Genomic DNA, 17,166 nt, shown 5'->3' on the forward strand with positions numbered 1-17,166 from the left:
TTATGTGACTGTTTTTCTAAATCTTTCGTTGTTGGTAGTTTTTCCGTTCTTCTCCCTTTTTTGTCTATGACATACTGCCAGTTTATTGATTTGTTCATTCAGTCACTTTTTAATTAGTTGTTTTTTTTATTTAATAATACATGTTTATATAAATGGATTTTCAGAACCTCTTCTCAGCATGGCGACAATCAACAGCCATCTCCGCGAGCCTGAGAGGGTATGTGAATAACCCCTTCACACACAGTTTTATTTTTGAAAAAAAGATCTCATTAGTTTTATTTCGATTTCAATATATCAGTTTTTGAAAAACCGAACAAAATTCCAACCCCGGTTAAAAGCATTGTAGAAAACTATGAGATGTTTGTACTAACAAAAATATATTTACCTATCTCACATAGGCAGTTATTTTTATGCAGAAGAGTTCCCGGTAGTTCCCAAAAAGTTGATTTTTTTGTTTTTTTTTGTTTCATAACGGAAATGCTCTAGCGGGATTTTATGACAAACGTTCCAATTGTTAAACTTTTAGGATGTTTTATATTCTACCGATTTAACTTTTGAGTACTGAATGTTTGAAAATTTGATGAATGTTCGAAAAGTACTAGCAACAAAGTTTCGACTGTATGATCCTTTCAGTTCAACTAAATCACAAGGTTTATATGAACTATCATAGTTGGAGGGCTCACCAATAATTTTTTTTGTAATAGTTCAGCAAAATTTCTCTAGAAAAGGAGTGAAATAAATTGCTTTATTTTTATGTTAGTATTATTCATTGCAATCAGAACTGCGCTCCTATCAGAGTTGAAATCCCTTGTTAATGTTGAAAATTAAATAAAACATTGTTGAAAATTTCTTAGACGTTTGGATCTCTTGGAGAATAATGTAGTGTGTCTCAGATTTACAGTTGTTTAAAAGTTTTCAACGTGACTTTTTTAATAAATCAGCCGAAATTAACTCTGTAACTTAAATAAATTCATCGACAATAAGAATTGCAGTCTTTATTAGAGTTGCAGCCAAAATGACCATTTGAAAAATAAAATTCCGTGCAATGAGGAATATACGGTACATGATATAAATTTTAAAAAATCTCATAGACCAAGGCATGTGTAATTTTTTGGCTACGAATGCTCAAAAAAAATTTTTTCAGGTGAACTTGCTTTCCGATCATGACGACAGTGACGACGACGAGGTGCATGTTAAGCGGTGAGAAAATATTTGTTAATTTTTTTAGCATTTCAGTCAGAAGTAGTTACTTGTGACGTCCCAAATCGAAATTCTCAAAATTTGTTCTCACATAGTTCTATAAAATTGTAAAAGAGTCACACCCTAACATGAAATATTGAAACTCCAAATCTGATTTTTCATTCTTAATTTTTACAGAAACCCACAAATGTGGCCAATGAGCATGGCCAGCTCGGCGCACGCAGAAGCGGGAATTGTTGACGCTGATGGAATTCTTCCAGGATGCGTCGGAAAAGCGAATAGAATGATTCGTATTGGTAAGGAAAATAAATTTGAATAAGATATCTTTTAATTAGAAACATCACGAATATTGTTTGACCGTTTTATTTTCGTTGTGATTATTTTTACAAATACTTTGTTTTCTCGACATCTTGAATGGTAGAGTGGCACCAGTAGAAGTTCGAAATAAACTCTATGATATTTGATAATTTTTAGAACAGTTTAGCCAATTTGGTTTACTCAATTTTTGATTGGCGCTACTCTACTTTTAATTATTTTAAATGGGATTTTCAATTATTTCATTTCAGCTTTTCTCCGAAAAGTCTTGGGTATCGTCGGATTTCAACTCCTCTTCACCATTGGAATCTGTGCTGCTATCTACAACATTCCCAACTCCAATCAGCTTCTTCAGAAACAGTACGTTTTTTTTGAATTACAATCAAACTTCCAACAAAACACATGTATTCACAAAGCTGCCAAAAAATAATTAAACAACCAGAGAGATCTATTCGGGCACAGTAGACAAATGATTTGGCATGGGGCTCGCTCGGTCGTCATGCCGGTCGTCGTATCTTTCCACATCAGAATCACCAGTGTCAATGTCATGTTTGGGGTCGTTTAGCAAGTAGTCTTCAACGATAGTTGCGAACTGGAAACATTTGAAAGTTTACATTTCCAAGGATTATGTTTTGAAACAAACACAGACCTGATCTGCAGACAAATGACCGTTGGCAGAAACGTCAAGTTCGCGAAAAACTTTTTCGGCAAGCTCATCGTCAAAGTCACCAAATTCTTTTGCAATATACTGAAAATAGAAAACAATGAAATATCGTAAATCTTTATTGTTAAACGAATTGTTTCATTGATGTAAGTTACTGGTTTGTATGTGGTATTTCAATTAGAAAAGGACCTACTCAATCGAACTCAAACTTCAAGTTTTATTATTGATCAGCAGTAACAGAAGATTTTCAAAACAACTTTGTTCGCTCACACACCTTAAACTCATTTTCTGTGATGATCCCATTCCTATCTTGATCGAATATCTCGAAACATTCTCTGATAAGCTCTTCGTTGGTCGACTTCACGATGTTTTGGGATTTTTTCATACACGCGCAGAATTCTTCAAAATCAATTTCTCCGTTGCCATCAGCATCCACCTGATCAATAAGCTTATTATGTATACAAGAAGGAGTGGAAACTGTTGAATTAGATAATTTAGAAGACTTTCTTGAAGAAGACAGCTTTGAACCCATTATTTTGATAGAAATTATCAGTTTGGTATGGCAATATCACAGATAAGAATAAAGAATGAAAACTTTCAAATTTTGTATCACTGTGTTTATAGTGAACTCCTCATGACATACTACAATTTGGAAATTTTCTCCGAAAACTGGTGCAGTGAACGATTTGACGATTTACGAGGGGTAGCAGAGTGGAAAAGTGAAAAAGGAGCAGAAATGGAAATGTGAAAATAACTAAAATAGTGCGTCGACAAGGAAATGTCATTGTCAAAAAGTGACATGTTCAATGGCGCTCACCTCTTTGATGACGTTGTCAATTTCAGCTTTGTTTGCATGAAGTCCAATGCTTATCATTGCCTGCTTTAACTCTTCGTTACCAATTGCTCCAGAACCGTCAGTGTCAAACATGTTGAACAGCTGACGGTATTCTTTGAGTTCTTTTCTGAAAATAAAGTGTATTGGTGAATAGATTAATAGCGATACTTTTTTTTTCTATTTGTGACAACCACTCAAATTTAACATCAACTGTGCTAATGGTTGTAAATACCTTTTAGTGAGGTTTAAAAGATTTTAATTCTTTTAACGCATGTATTTCAGGGTTTTTAAGTTTTGAACTTTACGCGGTCTTGTCAACGTTCATATTTATTTTCTTATTTTTCCATGGTTAGATACGCCGACAATAAAATGAAATAATTTCAATAGGGGACAATTAAGATGGTAGAAATTAACTGGAAGTTGTTAACACTGCCAAAAGAAATAACGTACGATCTAACCGAATACGGTTTCCTACCCTCAGGAAAAATGAACACAACTTACCTTGTGTACTTCATTTGAATATCCTCCGGTTGACTCTGTTGCGAGTGAATAGTTCCACGTGATGACGTTGATATTTTGCGCCCGGTCTGTGGCTTTTTTGTTTCTAACTGCCGTGCTACTCCAACTTTTGCTGATCGCATTTTTGTCTTTTCGTCGTCTCTCTTTTTCTCGTTTTGTTCCTTTCTATTCCTCTCTCCTCCGCCTCTTTTGTTTTTTATTTCGTATTTCTTTTCCGGATGAACGATGGGGGTGCACTAGCAGAGACTGGGTCTAGAATCCGTTAAACTTGGTAACGAGGAGACGAAGAGGAGTTTGGGGGGGGGGGGGGGGTAAAATGCACGAACGACGACCGAGACTCAAAAAAAACAGAGAAAAGTGGAATTTCACATTCAAAAACATCATTAAATACGAGTCACTATTGTGTTGAAATCGGAATATGCAATGCGAGAGGACCAATAGGAAAATTCCATTGGGTGGATAATCAAAACATCTTTCAAAAAAGTAAATATATAAATTTCCAAGAAATTGATTTCCAAATAGCGAAAAGAAATTATGAATTTCCGCTCAAATCTTAACAAATCATATACAATATCAGATTGTTTGACAAAGTGCCAATTTTGCCAAAAACTTGGGCTCTTTGTTAAATTCATAACAGTGTTGCATTTTCGAGCACTTAAAATAATCAAAACAATTCAATGATTTGTATTAGGTAGTAGAAAAACGATTATCTTCGTTGACTTACAAATATATGAGTGAAAAAAACGTCCATAAAAGTTTTTTAAAAGTAATTTTCACAAAGAAGTGGATTTAGTCAAAATTAAAGAAACTAAGTAGCAGTGACTTAACGCAAGCATATTTTTTAAAAAGTTAGATAATGAATCACAACGTTGTGCTATGTCCCTAGTGACACGATCAAACGCTTTTTCAAATAATTAACAATCAGGTTTTGAGGAAAATTGTTCTCATACTTTAAAAAAAAACAATTTTGGTTAAGAGTAACAGAAATCGGCGGCAAGTCTTAGTCATCGTATTTTCAATTTGCATAGCGTGCTATCAATAAGCTACCTCCCATCAACATTTCATAGCAGTTTATCATCTCCTCCTACCCCTACACACCCATCTTGTCCATAATTTTTCGTTGGGATGTCTTATCAGGAAAAGGTGCGATGTGATAAATAACTAAATCAATCATAAATATATCATAATGACGATATTGATATCCGGCCCTAGTTTTGTGACTGGAACAGTCAAAATTGTCAGATATTTTCATGGCTGGTTAAACTACTACGAGAAACATTGATAGTTGATAATAAATATTAGATAACAATAGCAATAAATCTAGTAGTTTCGAGAATAATGTCAAATGCTCGAAGGCTCGAAAGCATAGTAAATAAAGTGGTGGTTGGTTGGTGAGTGACATCCGGAAAATTTAACTAATCCGATAATTTTACGGGACATAAAAGTGGTGGGTGTGACGTAGACAAATAGAAATCTTTAGGACCTTTCAAGTTGAGATAATTTGCGAAAGAAATACTTGTATTATTTTTGTTGTACTTAAGGATATTCTAAATTCATCAGAAAATAAAGTACAGATGATAAAAAACTACCGTATTTCCACTATCGATAAGGTTCTTCCATTAGTTTTGTACCTCTTCATTTTTGAATTATGTTTGAGGTTAGAAAGTTTGCATTATTAAATCGTTCTAAACATCAGGAAAACTTATATAGACTTGGCAGACCAATTCAAAATAGGTAAGATATAAATATAACTCGGGCAACTATTGGGTATCAGTCATTAAATATGCCATTTGGTCTGTTTTTTTTTCAAAATGAAATTGATAAAATTGTGTCATTAAAACGTGCTCAAATTTAGTATGTCAGTTTTTATTAGTTTTGCACTCTTTTGCATTGCATCTAACTAGGTGTTTGATTGAATTGCATGTCTTACTAACAGAGGAAATACGGTATTTTTTCGATTCAGAATTGATAAGAAAACCCGTTTTATGCCAGAGAGTAGTTTACAAGTAAAGAAAGTGCAGTACTTATTTCAAACTACGTTTAACCATAAAAGTAATAAAAGTAAATGTTGGAATAGTAGCTGTCAAATTCAAAACGATACCTCTTACCAAACCACTCAAATAGAGCTGTTTTACACATTGTTTCTGATGTTTAAATGTGCGACTTTGTAACTGACGGGGGGGGGGGGGGGGGGTTGGTCTAAATGCCCTTATAATAAACTGAAATGACCGAATATTGGAATGCATACTAAAAAAATTCTTAAGTGTTTTTTGTTTAAAAATTTCCAGTCTAAGTTTTGGTAAAATGTCAAATAATAATAATAAAAAGTAGACTTATTATGTATGAAATATATGAGTTATATAATGCATAAAGAAAATTAATTGAAACTGAATTAAACTATCAAACTTTTAAGGAATAATGTTTTTGGTCAACTTCCCAATTTTAGCTTTCCGACTGGGTTTTTTTTTGTTTTCACCTCTTTCTCACTGCACAAGAAAAATTCAAAAATTATTTCAAAAGTTACTACATATTATATTTAATCATTTCAGCAAAATATGAGTTCCTTTCAAGATATTTCCCTTTTTATGGTACTTCACATGTAATAGATTTTTGTGTAAGCAAACTTCTACATGGAACAAAGGGAAGTAACCACAACTGACTCGAAAAAAAAAATTTGAGTGAAGGACAGAAACTTCCGAAAGTGAAGAAAAGCCCAAGTGCACATACACCATTTGATTAAGTTTAAGGGGGTGGAGATGAGAATTGGGGTGGGTAGGGGGGACAAAAAACTAAAGGAAAAAGAGAACCCGATTAGTTTAAGGACGACACCTCGTTCTACGGATATTTTGGTTTTTTTTCCGCTGTCCCCACTACAACAAGCCATTATTTCAGAACCCTGGTTTAATGTAAACAAAACAAAAAAGCTGTGCGAAGTGAAGAAAATTGGTTGAAATAAATGAAGGAATAGGGTGGAAGGAAGAAGCGCGGAAAGAACGCAAAGTGAAATGGAGTCATTCCGGGTGACACCCTCTGCCTACTCCACTTTTTTCTTCATTTTCTCAATCCTATTTCCTACATGTGGCACCAATCGTCTCTTGAATTAATTTGCCACAGACAAAAGCAGAAGGTGAAAAAGTAGGAATGAAGTAAAGGGACTAAAGAGCAGTCAAAAGACGTAGGACATTTTTTTTCTTCTCAGGAGGGCATTAATTTCAATTTACGTAAATTTTTGTACCGAATGACGATGCGTTATATTCTACTGATTTTGGAGGGCTTAAATATTTTTCAACTGTTTATTGGTTAATTTTTGAATTGATAAAGTTTTAAGATAGGTAAAGCCAGAATTCAGTACAGCTAAAATGTTTTAGTTACTTTGGTCGAGGCTGAAAACCTAATTTCAGCCAAGGAAACGCTAATTGCATAGTTTAAGCAGACACCTCACTTCCGAAATACCGCAATCAGACTTATCAATAAACATCAAATTTCCAAAAGCGCAAGCTTTTACTTCATTCTACAAATTAAAAAATCAATTTTTTTGGAAGTCGTCGATCAAAAAACAATTCTTCCAGCTTTATGTTTCAATTATCTGCAAAATGTTCATATTTTCATATTGTAAGGCGTTGAACATCCGACAGCGTTTTAGATTTCTTGAAAAGCTGCACAAACTTAGTTTTCATCTGTTATTGACTCAAAATTAAAAAAATTTCCAAAGAAGCTTAGATAAGTTTTATTATGACATTTAGTAATTTCAGCATAATAGAAAATTCTTTAAAAGCTGCTCCACTAACTGAACTGCACCTTTAAAATTATTCAACTCATCTTTTCGATCTTTTAGCAGACCTAGATGTTGTGTAACATGAGTTTAACTATTTCGATATAAAAACTTATATCTTGCAAGTTATCACTCATAGGTTGCTTAGAGAATAACATATATTTCGACACACAAATATTCAAAATATTCAAGAATGTGATGAAAAATTTATGACGCGCAAGCGAAACCGATCATCAATCCAAGATGGAATGTGAGGAATGCATTGGTACCATGGAAACCTGAAACCTGAGAAGCAAGATGCAAGAAAGGGAAAAAGAAAAGAAAACCTCACAAACTAAAAACTTAACTCGTGTCCTTTTTTTTGCAATTGGGATCACGATATTTGTGCAAGAATGGTGCTCATTATCTACAGTAGGGTATATTGAGTCATGCAATTAAAACGTGGTTTAAAGCTTTTTCATATTAAAAAGATTTTAACTTGACTCTAATGTATACACATAAAATACGCAACGCACTACCAACTAAAACAACATTTTTCAGGCAAAGCTTGACGCTTCATGTTAATTTAAAAAAATGCAGAGTGTCCTCATTCGATATCCTTGTAGTTATACACAAAACATAACATAATATCTAGAGAAAGGTGCATTGAGTAGCATGTAATTGAACAAATGTACAATATACAAAATAAGTTATAGTACATCCTTGACAAAACCGAGTACTTTAATATAAAATAGGAAAATTTCACATGTTGGTACCACACCACTCAATTTTTTGACAATTTGGAACGGAAAATATAAAACGGTAAATTCGAAACCCTTAAAAATATAACTTTTTCAGCGCATGGATTGTGTTCCCAAATCTTCTCGGTTCAATTGCTCTGATTATTGCGCTCCACGTCTACGCCAGAGAAGTCCCTCTCAATTATGTTCTTTTGGCCGCATTCACCGCTGTTCAAGCTGTCACTATGGGATGTGTTGGTAAGTTTGTAATAATTTTATCTCAAAAATGCAGGGTTCTATTGTTTGGACTAGGTGATCCTGAAAGTAGGGTATCCATTTTCAATAACGTCTATTTTAATTTTTCTCATAATGAATAAGCAATTATACCTTTTGAAAACGTTGAATTAAAAAAAACAAATGTCTCATCAGAACTTAAGTAGAAAAATTTAATAACTTATAATCTTAATTTTCAGTAACTCTCTTCGAAGCAAAGGTGGTTCTTGAAGCAGCAGTCATCACAGGACTTGTAGTTGCGTCTCTCTTTGCTTACACCCTACAGAACAAAAGAGACTTTTCAGTGGGATATGCCAGTATGGGATCGCTCTTGTGCGTTCTTCTCTGGGCAGGCATATTCCAGGTAATTTATGGAAATATTTTTTCTTTGAAGAAGCGAAAGAAATATTGTGAAAATGATATAGGCTCTACCAAAGAAACAGCTCATCCAGTTTTTAAGTAGACTCGTATTGTTGCAGAAGCTTAAAGAAATATGCGTTTTTGGTTAGCATGCAAACTAATTGAGTTAAGTTCAAAAAATAATTGGTTAGAACAGTCGGGGACGCCTAGTAATTTAGTCAAATAAGATCCTTGTAGCAGAACTTATGAAATACAAATAGAAAATGTAGATCATTCAGTTTTCAATAAATGAACAAAAAGATTAAAAAGGAGGGTTTTGCTGTGAATTAAATTGTGTATACTCCGCCTGGTTTTGATCATTTGAAAATTCTGAAAGACCTGAAAATATCTAAATTGCCGAAAAAAATCTTATATCACAATACATAAATTAATCACTTGACGCAAATTCCTGGCAACAGTAACTTTATCTGTTAAAAGTGGACTATGCCCACTATGGAAATGCTCAGAGCTCATTTCTATGGTACAAAAATTACCAAATATCATAATAAAAACTTTCCAAAACAGTTTGCAACATTTGTTATTTCGATCCAAAAAGTTGTGAACTCTTATAGTTAATTTCATCAATTTTTTTTGGAAGTCTTCAATTTAAAAAAGTTTCTTCCAGTTTTATGTTCTAATTGTTTTTTTTTTAAATTTATGTTTCAACTTTGAAGGAGTTCAATCATGCGAGAATGGTGTAGAGTTTTTGAAAAGTAAATCTTACTCAGTTTTCACCACTTTTTGACTCCAAATTAAAAATGTTTTCAAAATGTCTTGAAAAGTTTTACTATGATACTTGATGCTTAGGAATAAGTTTTAATAAATTCCCCATTGGCTGTAATCCATCTTCAACACATCTGAAATATATTTCTGTGAGAAAATGTAATTTCACAGAAAATTTCAACGACTGTTGTGAAAGGAAACATTTGCATTTGTTTGACAATAGCTACAATCTAAAGTTGATTATCTGAAAACGTATTTTTTCAGATGTTCTTCATGTCTCCAGCCGTCAATTTCGTTATCAACGTATTCGGAGCCGGCTTGTTCTGTGTTCTCCTGGTCATCGACCTTGACATGATTATGTACAGATTCAGCCCAGAAGACTACATCTGCGCTTGTGTCTCTCTCTACATGGACATCCTCAATTTGTTCATTAGAATTCTTCAGATTGTCGCTGAAGCCAACAAGTAAACCTATTTCCCCCATTCAATTAATTGTAAAATCCCGGAAAATGACTTCATAATTTCTTGTATCACACAGTTTACTCCCATGCTTCTCCCGTTTTCACAAAGGTTCGTGATATTTTGAGTTGATCAAAACACCATATAACCATACCCCTGTCCACTATTTCTACACAAATTCTATTCTAATCCAAAATCTGTAAAATATTGAACATCGAAAGAGAGAATAAAATGTTAAGATGAACCCATCACTCATTCATTCCGATATCACTCAGTCTTCCGGTAAATTTTGAGTAACATGTCAATGATCCCACACCAAAAGTCTCACAACACTTTTTCGCTCAATGATTGATCGTTTCGATTGTTCGGAGTCAAAGTAAATATGAAATGAAAATCTAGGAAAAAGCAAGAAGTTCGATAGTATTTTTGTAATGTTCATGGCATAAAACTGTTACAAAAAATACAAGTTCAACAACAATAAATTTTTACGGAAGAAAGTATGTAGGCTGTGCAAGCACATTGCAAAAAATGCCAATCTGCTGAAATTTATAAGTAAGCGGCAAGCAAACGTTTTGGAATTTTTTAAATTTAAATCAAAAAGCGGTAAAAACTCAGTTGCACCGATTATTTTAGAACTCGTCAATCAAAAAAGCAAGTATCTACCAGTTTTATGTTTCAAATTTGTTCAAAGTTGGATTAAAAGTTTAACTTAAAGTTTTGGGGTGAACCTGCGACAGTGCTTCAGATTATTCGAACAGTAGCACAGACTCAGCTTTCACCGATTTTTATAGACGACTTTAAATTTTACTAGTTTTTCAAATAACACATTAAAATTCCAGGAATAAAAATAGATACCATGAATTAAATTGAACTTTCATTGGTCCCTTGAGAGCAAATGTTGCACCTGTCTCCAAAATCATCAACACCCACGGCAATCAAGAATATCTAGTAAATGATCAAAATCTTTGATGTCTTCTTCTTTATCTCTTTCTCAGCTTGTTTCCCATACCCCTCCCAATTCTTTCACTTTTCTGCCAGCAGTGGCATGAACGAGTTGACAACTGTTGTTACTCTCTGACTCGGCGATGATTTCGCAGTACATCTCATCCTTGTGCACACTGTCTCTCTCATCCGGAGCAAGTAAGTGAGATAGAAGGGGGAGAAGACCACTAATTCCGAACCCACATCCTCTGCGCCCTCAGTTATCCGTTTCGCATAGTTGTGTGGAGAAATGTGGTGGTATCGTGTGGGGAATGGTTGGGTGCTCCTCCTTCTTTTCTTATCCTTCCTTGTTGCTAGATTTGATTGAATTGTGCCTTCCATGTGCGGCCCATAATTTTCAATTTAGTTATTCCTATGTTCCAAAGTGCATCAGATTTTGTAATAAGTATAACTTCAGAGCAAATATTTATAATCGAAATCAGGTTTCACTTGGATTTTTTTTGAAGATTAAGTAATTTAGAAGTTTTTCGAATGCTCATAATAGTAATTGTGCGGTTGGAAATCTTCGCACTTCTCCATCCCCTATCCGTCGTATTCCAGTTCATCCGTTCGCGGAACTTTTGCTCTCTTATTTCAGTTCTCACATTTACATGCCCCATAAATGTAGATCAGTGTGAAACCCAACACCTTCCTTACCTGGCGGCGTTTACCGGACCACCGTTTTCTATTTCATTTGCTCAGTGCCTTTTTGAGAGCATCACTTCCACGTCATCATGAACGATGTTTTAGTTTAATGTTGGTCTTTACTTCAGAAGATATGGTGTTCTTTCAAAATCAGAATATTTTTAGATTAAAGTATGATAAAAGTACATACTATATTGTCATAAATCTTTTTAATAAAATGTATTTAGCGAAAATGTTCCCACAGTTCAACTTCCCAAAAATAAACAGTTTCCAAAAATAATAAGCATAGTCAGAGAAGAAGTTGAACGTCGTTTTTTAAGCAAATTATTTTTCTTAATTTTTTCAGTTTTGCGATTTTCTAAAAATACGGCTTAATTGCTAACTATAAGGATCTAACCGCAAAAAAATTGAACCTATTTTTTTTTATTTTCTGAGTTCCAGTTTCGATTTTTCGGAGTTTTGTTCGATTTGGTTTGATTTTTCAAAAATTTTTTAGATTATAATAAATTAATTAAACGGAATATATAAAAAGTTATTCATAAAAGTGAGAGGATAGTTTGTCAACTTCCTGTTTATTTGGTTGCACGTTTTAGTTGGTGTAGAAACTTTTTGTTATTCAATAATCTCATGAAAAAAAGTTCAAATAAACTCATGAAAAATAGTTCAAAAAATTTTTTTAGCGTGTTGCTTTATTATTTGAAATTTAGAAGAATTTTATAGTTTTTTCTCACGAAACCAGCACATTTTCTTTGTGTTTAATGTATCCCGGATTTGAAAAAGTCCACTGATGTTTAAACTCAAAAGACAAAGGTTGGAAACAAAAGTTCATTTTGCCATGCTTCTCATCTGACACTCGCTTTTTGTCAAACATGTACTTCAGTTAATTAAAACCAATTTATATAAATCAAAAATTCACAAGCTCTTAGCTCTTCATTCTTGGACGATTTCGCATTACACCAGTTGAGAACATCTCTCTCAGAAGAAACTCTGTCATAAATTTTGCTCTTTCATCCGCTTTGAACACCTGTTCTACTTTTCTCAACCTACTTCTTCATTTTTTAACTTTTTTTCTATAACACATGTCATTGACATCTTTTTTCTGTTCGTCTTTTTGCTTGTGTGCTTCAAAAAATGAATTTCAGAAATCAAAGCACAATGCCATTAAGCTGTACGGCGCGAGCGCTCAAATTCTCATTATTCATATTCAATTTGGTGTTTCTGGTAAGTGGGGCGGTTTGTGCTCAAAGAAGCTTAAACAATTGGTCAGTGTTTGGTGGAAGTTTGATAAATCGACGAGCATTGCCTTCCAACATAAATATGTGTGAATGCCTAATGGCTCACCAACTGTTGCCGGGCATTAAAATTTATGACCGCGGCATTTAACGAACACTGTGGTAATTGTTTCGATTAAATGTTGATAGTTCTGTTAGTTAAACGCAAGGTACAGCCCTAAAAAGTAAAAAGTCATTCGTGGAAAATGTTATTTTAATTTGTTCCAAATTTAATACGCTAAGGTTACCAAAGATTCAAACAAGGCTAAGCTTCAGAATGTTGAATATATTCTTTAATAAATATCAATCAAATTTCAGTCTAGTAACAGAGCTTCATTTCATTATTTAAAAAATACAAGACAAAAATATTAATCTTTCATATCTTTTTATGATTTTTTGTTGAAAATAACAAAATAAAAAAAATTGCTCGAACAATATTCTACATACTATTTTTTTACCATTAGCGTTACATGACAAACTGTTTTTTAATCTAGTTGGCCCAGAATAAAACCAGCGTATGAAAACTGGATTTTGAAACACCAAACAAATTCAAACATCGTATGAACATCAGACAACTATACTTAATTTATAACTAGCTAAGTAACTAACTAAGACTATAACTAAGTAAGAATTATTTCAGCTTTGTGGCTTGATATGTCTTGGAATTGGATTATGGCTAGTTCTCGACAAATATGCAATTGACAATCTTGCATTCGCCACCGCAAAAGTTCAAGGATACGATCAAGATGCTGGATTAAGAGACTTGGTTACCACTTTATACAGTTGGGAGTATTAAACCATACCATTTTCAGGCAACAAAACCAACAGCAGTCCGCCAGTTTGGATATTTGTTATTCGTTGGTGGATTTATTGTCATTGTAGTGGCATTTTTGGGGTGTTGTGGTGCTGCTAAGGAATGGAGACCACTTTTATGTTGCGTAAGTTATCTGACAGATACATATCATTTTCACGTTACAATTAAACTAACATGTTTAAACAAAACTAATTGAAAAGTATTGGAAAGTGTTTTTGGGGCAGGTATATAAACATGTACCAATACAGAAACACTAGGCTCACAAAAACTATTTGGCGTTTTTGAAAAATGTATTTTCAGTACTCATCCTGTTTAATGTTAATACTTGCAATACAAATTGCTGCAACAATATACGCTTTCCTTCACAGTCACATGGTGAGTCAACGCAACAAAAAAAACAAGAATTTTCTTGTTTTCAATCCAGAATTTTATAAAACGTTATCGTTGTTTTTTTTTGCAGTTTGAAAACGACTTTCGAGACATTCTTCATTCGTCGTTAAAAATGTACAATGGAACGGATAACATGAAAGTCAGCAACAATCCTCAAGATGGTTTGTTGGTAAAAACAGCATGGGACAAAATTATGATTGAGGTATGGTAAAGAAGTGGTGACAGTAACTATAAACTACTTTTTTTTTAAATTTTCACAATTCTCACTAATCTTGCGATAGTTTTCAACAGATCTACTCACTGACTTTGAAGGTTTGAATAATATTTTTTTCAATGGTTCTTTGATAATTTGTAGCACTCATCAAATTGATATAAATGCAAGTTTTGTTTTTATGTAATTCTCAGTATTTTGCTTCTCGGCTCATTCTGAGATTTACTTACGGATACCGTTTTTTTTTAAACCATACCGTAATAATTATTTTGTGAGAAGTTAGGTTAAAAGATACTTGTATAAAATGCTCATAACTACTGTACTTTGGATGTTTTACCTTTCGGTCTGGAGAAACTTTAAGTTTTTATTTCCAGAAATCGTGTTGCGGAGTAGACTCCAAAATTGGAGAGTTCAACAATTCCGGATGGTATCAGCTGAACCATGGACGCTACCAATTTCCACCAGCATGTTGCCCACCTGATGAACATGGAAGATTAAGACCATACTGTAACACAATCATGAGACATTCCCATGTGAGTTAGCATGTTTTTTATTTTTCTAGGATTTTTTGTTTGTCTTTACTATACGATTTGGTCCCATGTGAAATCAAAGGCTTATACATAAATATGTACGTCTGCACGTATTGTCACGTAACGTAACAAACATTACTTGTATTGAATGTCGGCTGAAGTTAACCTATAATTATATTCTTAACGCGTGATATCAAATACTTTGTATATTGATGTTATAGATGTAGTAATTTCGATCAATTTATCAGGGATGCTACGCAAAAATTGCGGAATCATTTGAAGAAGTGACATCTCATTTCAAGATTGTTTCCTGGACTGTTGTATTGTTCGCTTTGATTCAAGTATGCATTATGCCTGGTTTTGATGTTATGAAGGCTTAAGCATGTTTCAGGTGGTTGGTATTGTTGTTGGCTTCTGGTTATGCGACTCAATTACTTCCGAAGACGAATTCTGATTTGGCTACACCGCCTACCGTAACCCACTGGGAATATACCTTGTTTTTTGAGATTTTTGTTTTCAGGGTTGTATAACGCCACTTTATCGTGAATCCCAGATACACTTCTCAGCCATATTCTCGATTCTTGTCGTCTTGACAATTTTCGATGTGAGTTTCTTGTAGTTTTTTTTAATGCCACTTTTTAAATGTTTTCAGATTGTTCTATTCATTGTTGGTGTTCAATTGTTTCGTCACATTCGAATTGAAATGCTCTATTATTTCTAAAGGTTTAACTCACCAATAAAAACACATTTTCAATTTCCAATTGCGTTTTACTTTTTACCTCCATTTCTAATTCAACCCCCACTTCCCCTTAAATTCTCCTACCAAATCAACATTCTACACCGGGTTTCGTCTTTCAGTAAAGCCAGTCAAGATGATGGAAAGCGTGACTGTCAGTCTTTTTTCCATCACCACCTGCTTTTTCATTTTCAAGATCTGTTTTATTGCCACCTACGCCACTATCATTACCGTACTTGGCAAAGATCACCCCTTTGTTCGCATCTACTTATAATTGTATTGTGACAAAATTGTAATTTTACATAGACAAATGTTTAGATGTTTTTATTTTGTATTATAAAGCAAAACCGCAGTTATTCAAAAGATAAAACTTTTATCTTGAAATTTTTGGTTTCTGAGCGATGTCATATTTTCAAAAATCTGATCAACTTCAAATAAATCTGTAAAGCTTTGGATAAAATTTCTTGAACAACGTTTCTGTTTCCTCTTTCTTGAACATACAATATATGTTACCCTGGAGATCATAAGTTAAAGTGAGCCACAAGGTTCAGAAAGGAGGGTGTAAGGTTTTGTTCACGAAGAGAAATTGACCACACCGCTTGTTGACTTAAATGTGGAACACGGCAAGTGGAAAATTAATTTAAAACCATTTCTGTAATGCTAAAAGGGCTAATTATAATTTGCCATTTGGTTTGGTAATTTCAGCACTATAGGAATTGTGTTTAATCATTTTTCCACGTACGCATTCTTGAAACAAGCAAACAACCTTTTCAACTATTTTATTTGTGTAAGAAATTATTCTAATCATTTCAATAAAATTTGTTGTCATTACTTTTAAATTGTAAAACTAATTTCATTGAATATATTTGTAAACTAATTTCATCGACTTAAAAGAATAAATTACAACACGAAAAGCAACATTCATGGCCAAGAGGATCTTGCTATCAATAGAAGTTTGGCATTATCATCACCATGCCAATAATTTCCTTTGCTATCGGATTGTGAATTCCCGAAAAATGGACTTGGAGTCTGTGCTTGTTGAATAGCTTGAACTGACTGAATTTGCTGTTGCATACGTTGTTGATTGTACCACCTGGAAACAATTTCTTGAAACAAAATGAAACAATTAGCAGTCATATTGTACCAATTATAATATTGCTGCCGATAGGCTGCCAGTTGCTGTGGACTCCACTGTTGCTGGGCATGTATAGAAATAAAGCAGACAAATAATAAGAGGAAAACTAAAGTCACATTCATAGTTTTTTTTTGGATGAAAAATGGTTACAAATGATGTATTTTTATACTGATCAAAAAGAGGCGTACCTGTAAACTACAGGTGAAGTTAAAAAAGTTTCACCAAACAACAATGCAAACCAAATGTAACGATTAGGGAATGAATACTTTATTCTAATACTCAATACTCAAATGGTCAGTTGTTTTGATTGTGCACCGTCATATACCGCATGGAAATTAAAATCTCGAAAATGAATTTGAAAAGTACTGCATTTTGCACAAATTAGCTGAAAAGAACCTTCACATTAACTTTTAAAAAAACTTCTAAAGATTCTTGAATTTCAAAACTTTCAGTTAGGTGAATGTTGTGCACTACGTTCAAGTTGAAAATGTTTGTTTTTAGACTTTTATTAAAAACGATAAGTTTAACGGAAATGTTTTTTTTTCAAAATTATCATTTGTTTCGGAACATGTTTCG

General features: G+C 33.5%; 4 protein-coding genes across 5 annotated transcripts; 2 read left to right on the forward strand and 2 right to left on the reverse strand.

Moving 5' to 3' along the window:
- The first annotated feature begins 164 nt into the window (after positions 1–164).
- Positions 165–10,131, forward strand: tmbi-4 (Transmembrane BAX inhibitor motif-containing protein 4). Its single transcript, NM_077142.10, has 7 exons — positions 165–217; positions 1,145–1,200; positions 1,378–1,496; positions 1,767–1,875; positions 8,143–8,282; positions 8,498–8,661; positions 9,684–10,131. The coding sequence occupies exons 1-7, from the start codon at positions 179–181 to the stop codon at positions 9,885–9,887; spliced, it is 831 nt and encodes a 276-aa protein (NP_509543.2). The 5' UTR covers positions 165–178; the 3' UTR covers positions 9,888–10,131.
- On the reverse strand, positions 1,885–3,787 carry B0563.7 (putative calcium-binding protein B0563.7). Its single transcript, NM_077143.2, has 5 exons — positions 3,516–3,787; positions 2,997–3,141; positions 2,454–2,615; positions 2,165–2,263; positions 1,885–2,107 (listed from the first exon to the last, which is right to left on the reverse strand). Exons 1-5 carry the CDS (start codon positions 3,653–3,655, stop codon positions 1,964–1,966), a joined length of 690 nt encoding a protein of 229 aa, NP_509544.1. The 5' UTR covers positions 3,656–3,787; the 3' UTR covers positions 1,885–1,963.
- Positions 10,132–12,634: 2,503 nt separating the features above from the next.
- Positions 12,635–15,914, forward strand: tsp-11 (Tetraspanin; the record flags this gene model as incomplete). 2 transcript variants are annotated; one of them, NM_077145.7, is made up of 10 exons in its annotated part: positions 12,635–12,724; positions 13,415–13,540; positions 13,587–13,712; positions 13,889–13,963; positions 14,049–14,180; positions 14,564–14,722; positions 14,968–15,060; positions 15,111–15,192; positions 15,240–15,323; positions 15,372–15,914. In NM_077145.7, the coding sequence occupies 8 exons, from the start codon at positions 12,635–12,637 to the stop codon at positions 15,171–15,173; spliced, it is 864 nt and encodes a 287-aa protein (NP_509546.4). In that variant the 3' UTR covers positions 15,174–15,192; positions 15,240–15,323; positions 15,372–15,914. The 2 variants fall into 2 exon arrangements, with proteins under 2 accessions (NP_509546.4, NP_001362077.1); NM_001375094.1 differs by lacking the exons at positions 14,968–15,060; positions 15,111–15,192 and having other exon boundaries at positions 15,372–15,839.
- Positions 15,915–16,293: 379 nt separating this feature from the next.
- On the reverse strand, positions 16,294–16,716 carry B0563.10 (Neuropeptide-Like Protein). Its single transcript, NM_001129617.4, has 2 exons — positions 16,600–16,716; positions 16,294–16,548 (listed from the first exon to the last, which is right to left on the reverse strand). The coding sequence occupies exons 1-2, from the start codon at positions 16,710–16,712 to the stop codon at positions 16,377–16,379; spliced, it is 285 nt and encodes a 94-aa protein (NP_001123089.1). The 5' UTR covers positions 16,713–16,716; the 3' UTR covers positions 16,294–16,376.
- Positions 16,717–17,166: the final 450 nt, after the last annotated feature.

Source organism: Caenorhabditis elegans, chromosome X (genome assembly GCF_000002985.6).
Source record: "Caenorhabditis elegans chromosome X".
NCBI classification, from domain to species: Eukaryota; Metazoa; Nematoda; class Chromadorea; order Rhabditida; family Rhabditidae; genus Caenorhabditis; species Caenorhabditis elegans.

Excerpts from the sequence above, each read along its gene's own strand:
- B0563.7 (NM_077143.2), bottom strand. The coding sequence starts at position 3,655 with ATGCGATCAGCAAAAGTTGGAGTAGCACGGCAGTTAGAAACAAAAAAG. Across the intron at positions 2,264-2,453 it reads TCACAGAAAATGAGTTTAAG|TATATTGCAAAAGAATTTGG; the intron begins GTGTGTGAGCGA and ends TTCTATTTTCAG. Across the intron at positions 2,108-2,164 it reads GTCATTTGTCTGCAGATCAG|TTCGCAACTATCGTTGAAGA; the intron begins GTCTGTGTTTGT and ends AAATGTTTCCAG.
- B0563.10 (NM_001129617.4), bottom strand. The coding sequence starts at position 16,712 with ATGAATGTGACTTTAGTTTTCCTCTTATTATTTGTCTGCTTTATTTCT. Across the intron at positions 16,549-16,599 it reads CGGCAGCAATATTATAATTG|GTGGTACAATCAACAACGTA; the intron begins GTACAATATGAC and ends AATTGTTTCCAG.
- tmbi-4 (NM_077142.10), top strand. The coding sequence starts at position 179 with ATGGCGACAATCAACAGCCATCTCCGCGAGCCTGAGAGG. Across the intron at positions 1,201-1,377 it reads GACGAGGTGCATGTTAAGCG|AAACCCACAAATGTGGCCAA; the intron begins GTGAGAAAATAT and ends TAATTTTTACAG. Across the intron at positions 1,497-1,766 it reads GAATAGAATGATTCGTATTG|CTTTTCTCCGAAAAGTCTTG; the intron begins GTAAGGAAAATA and ends ATTTCATTTCAG.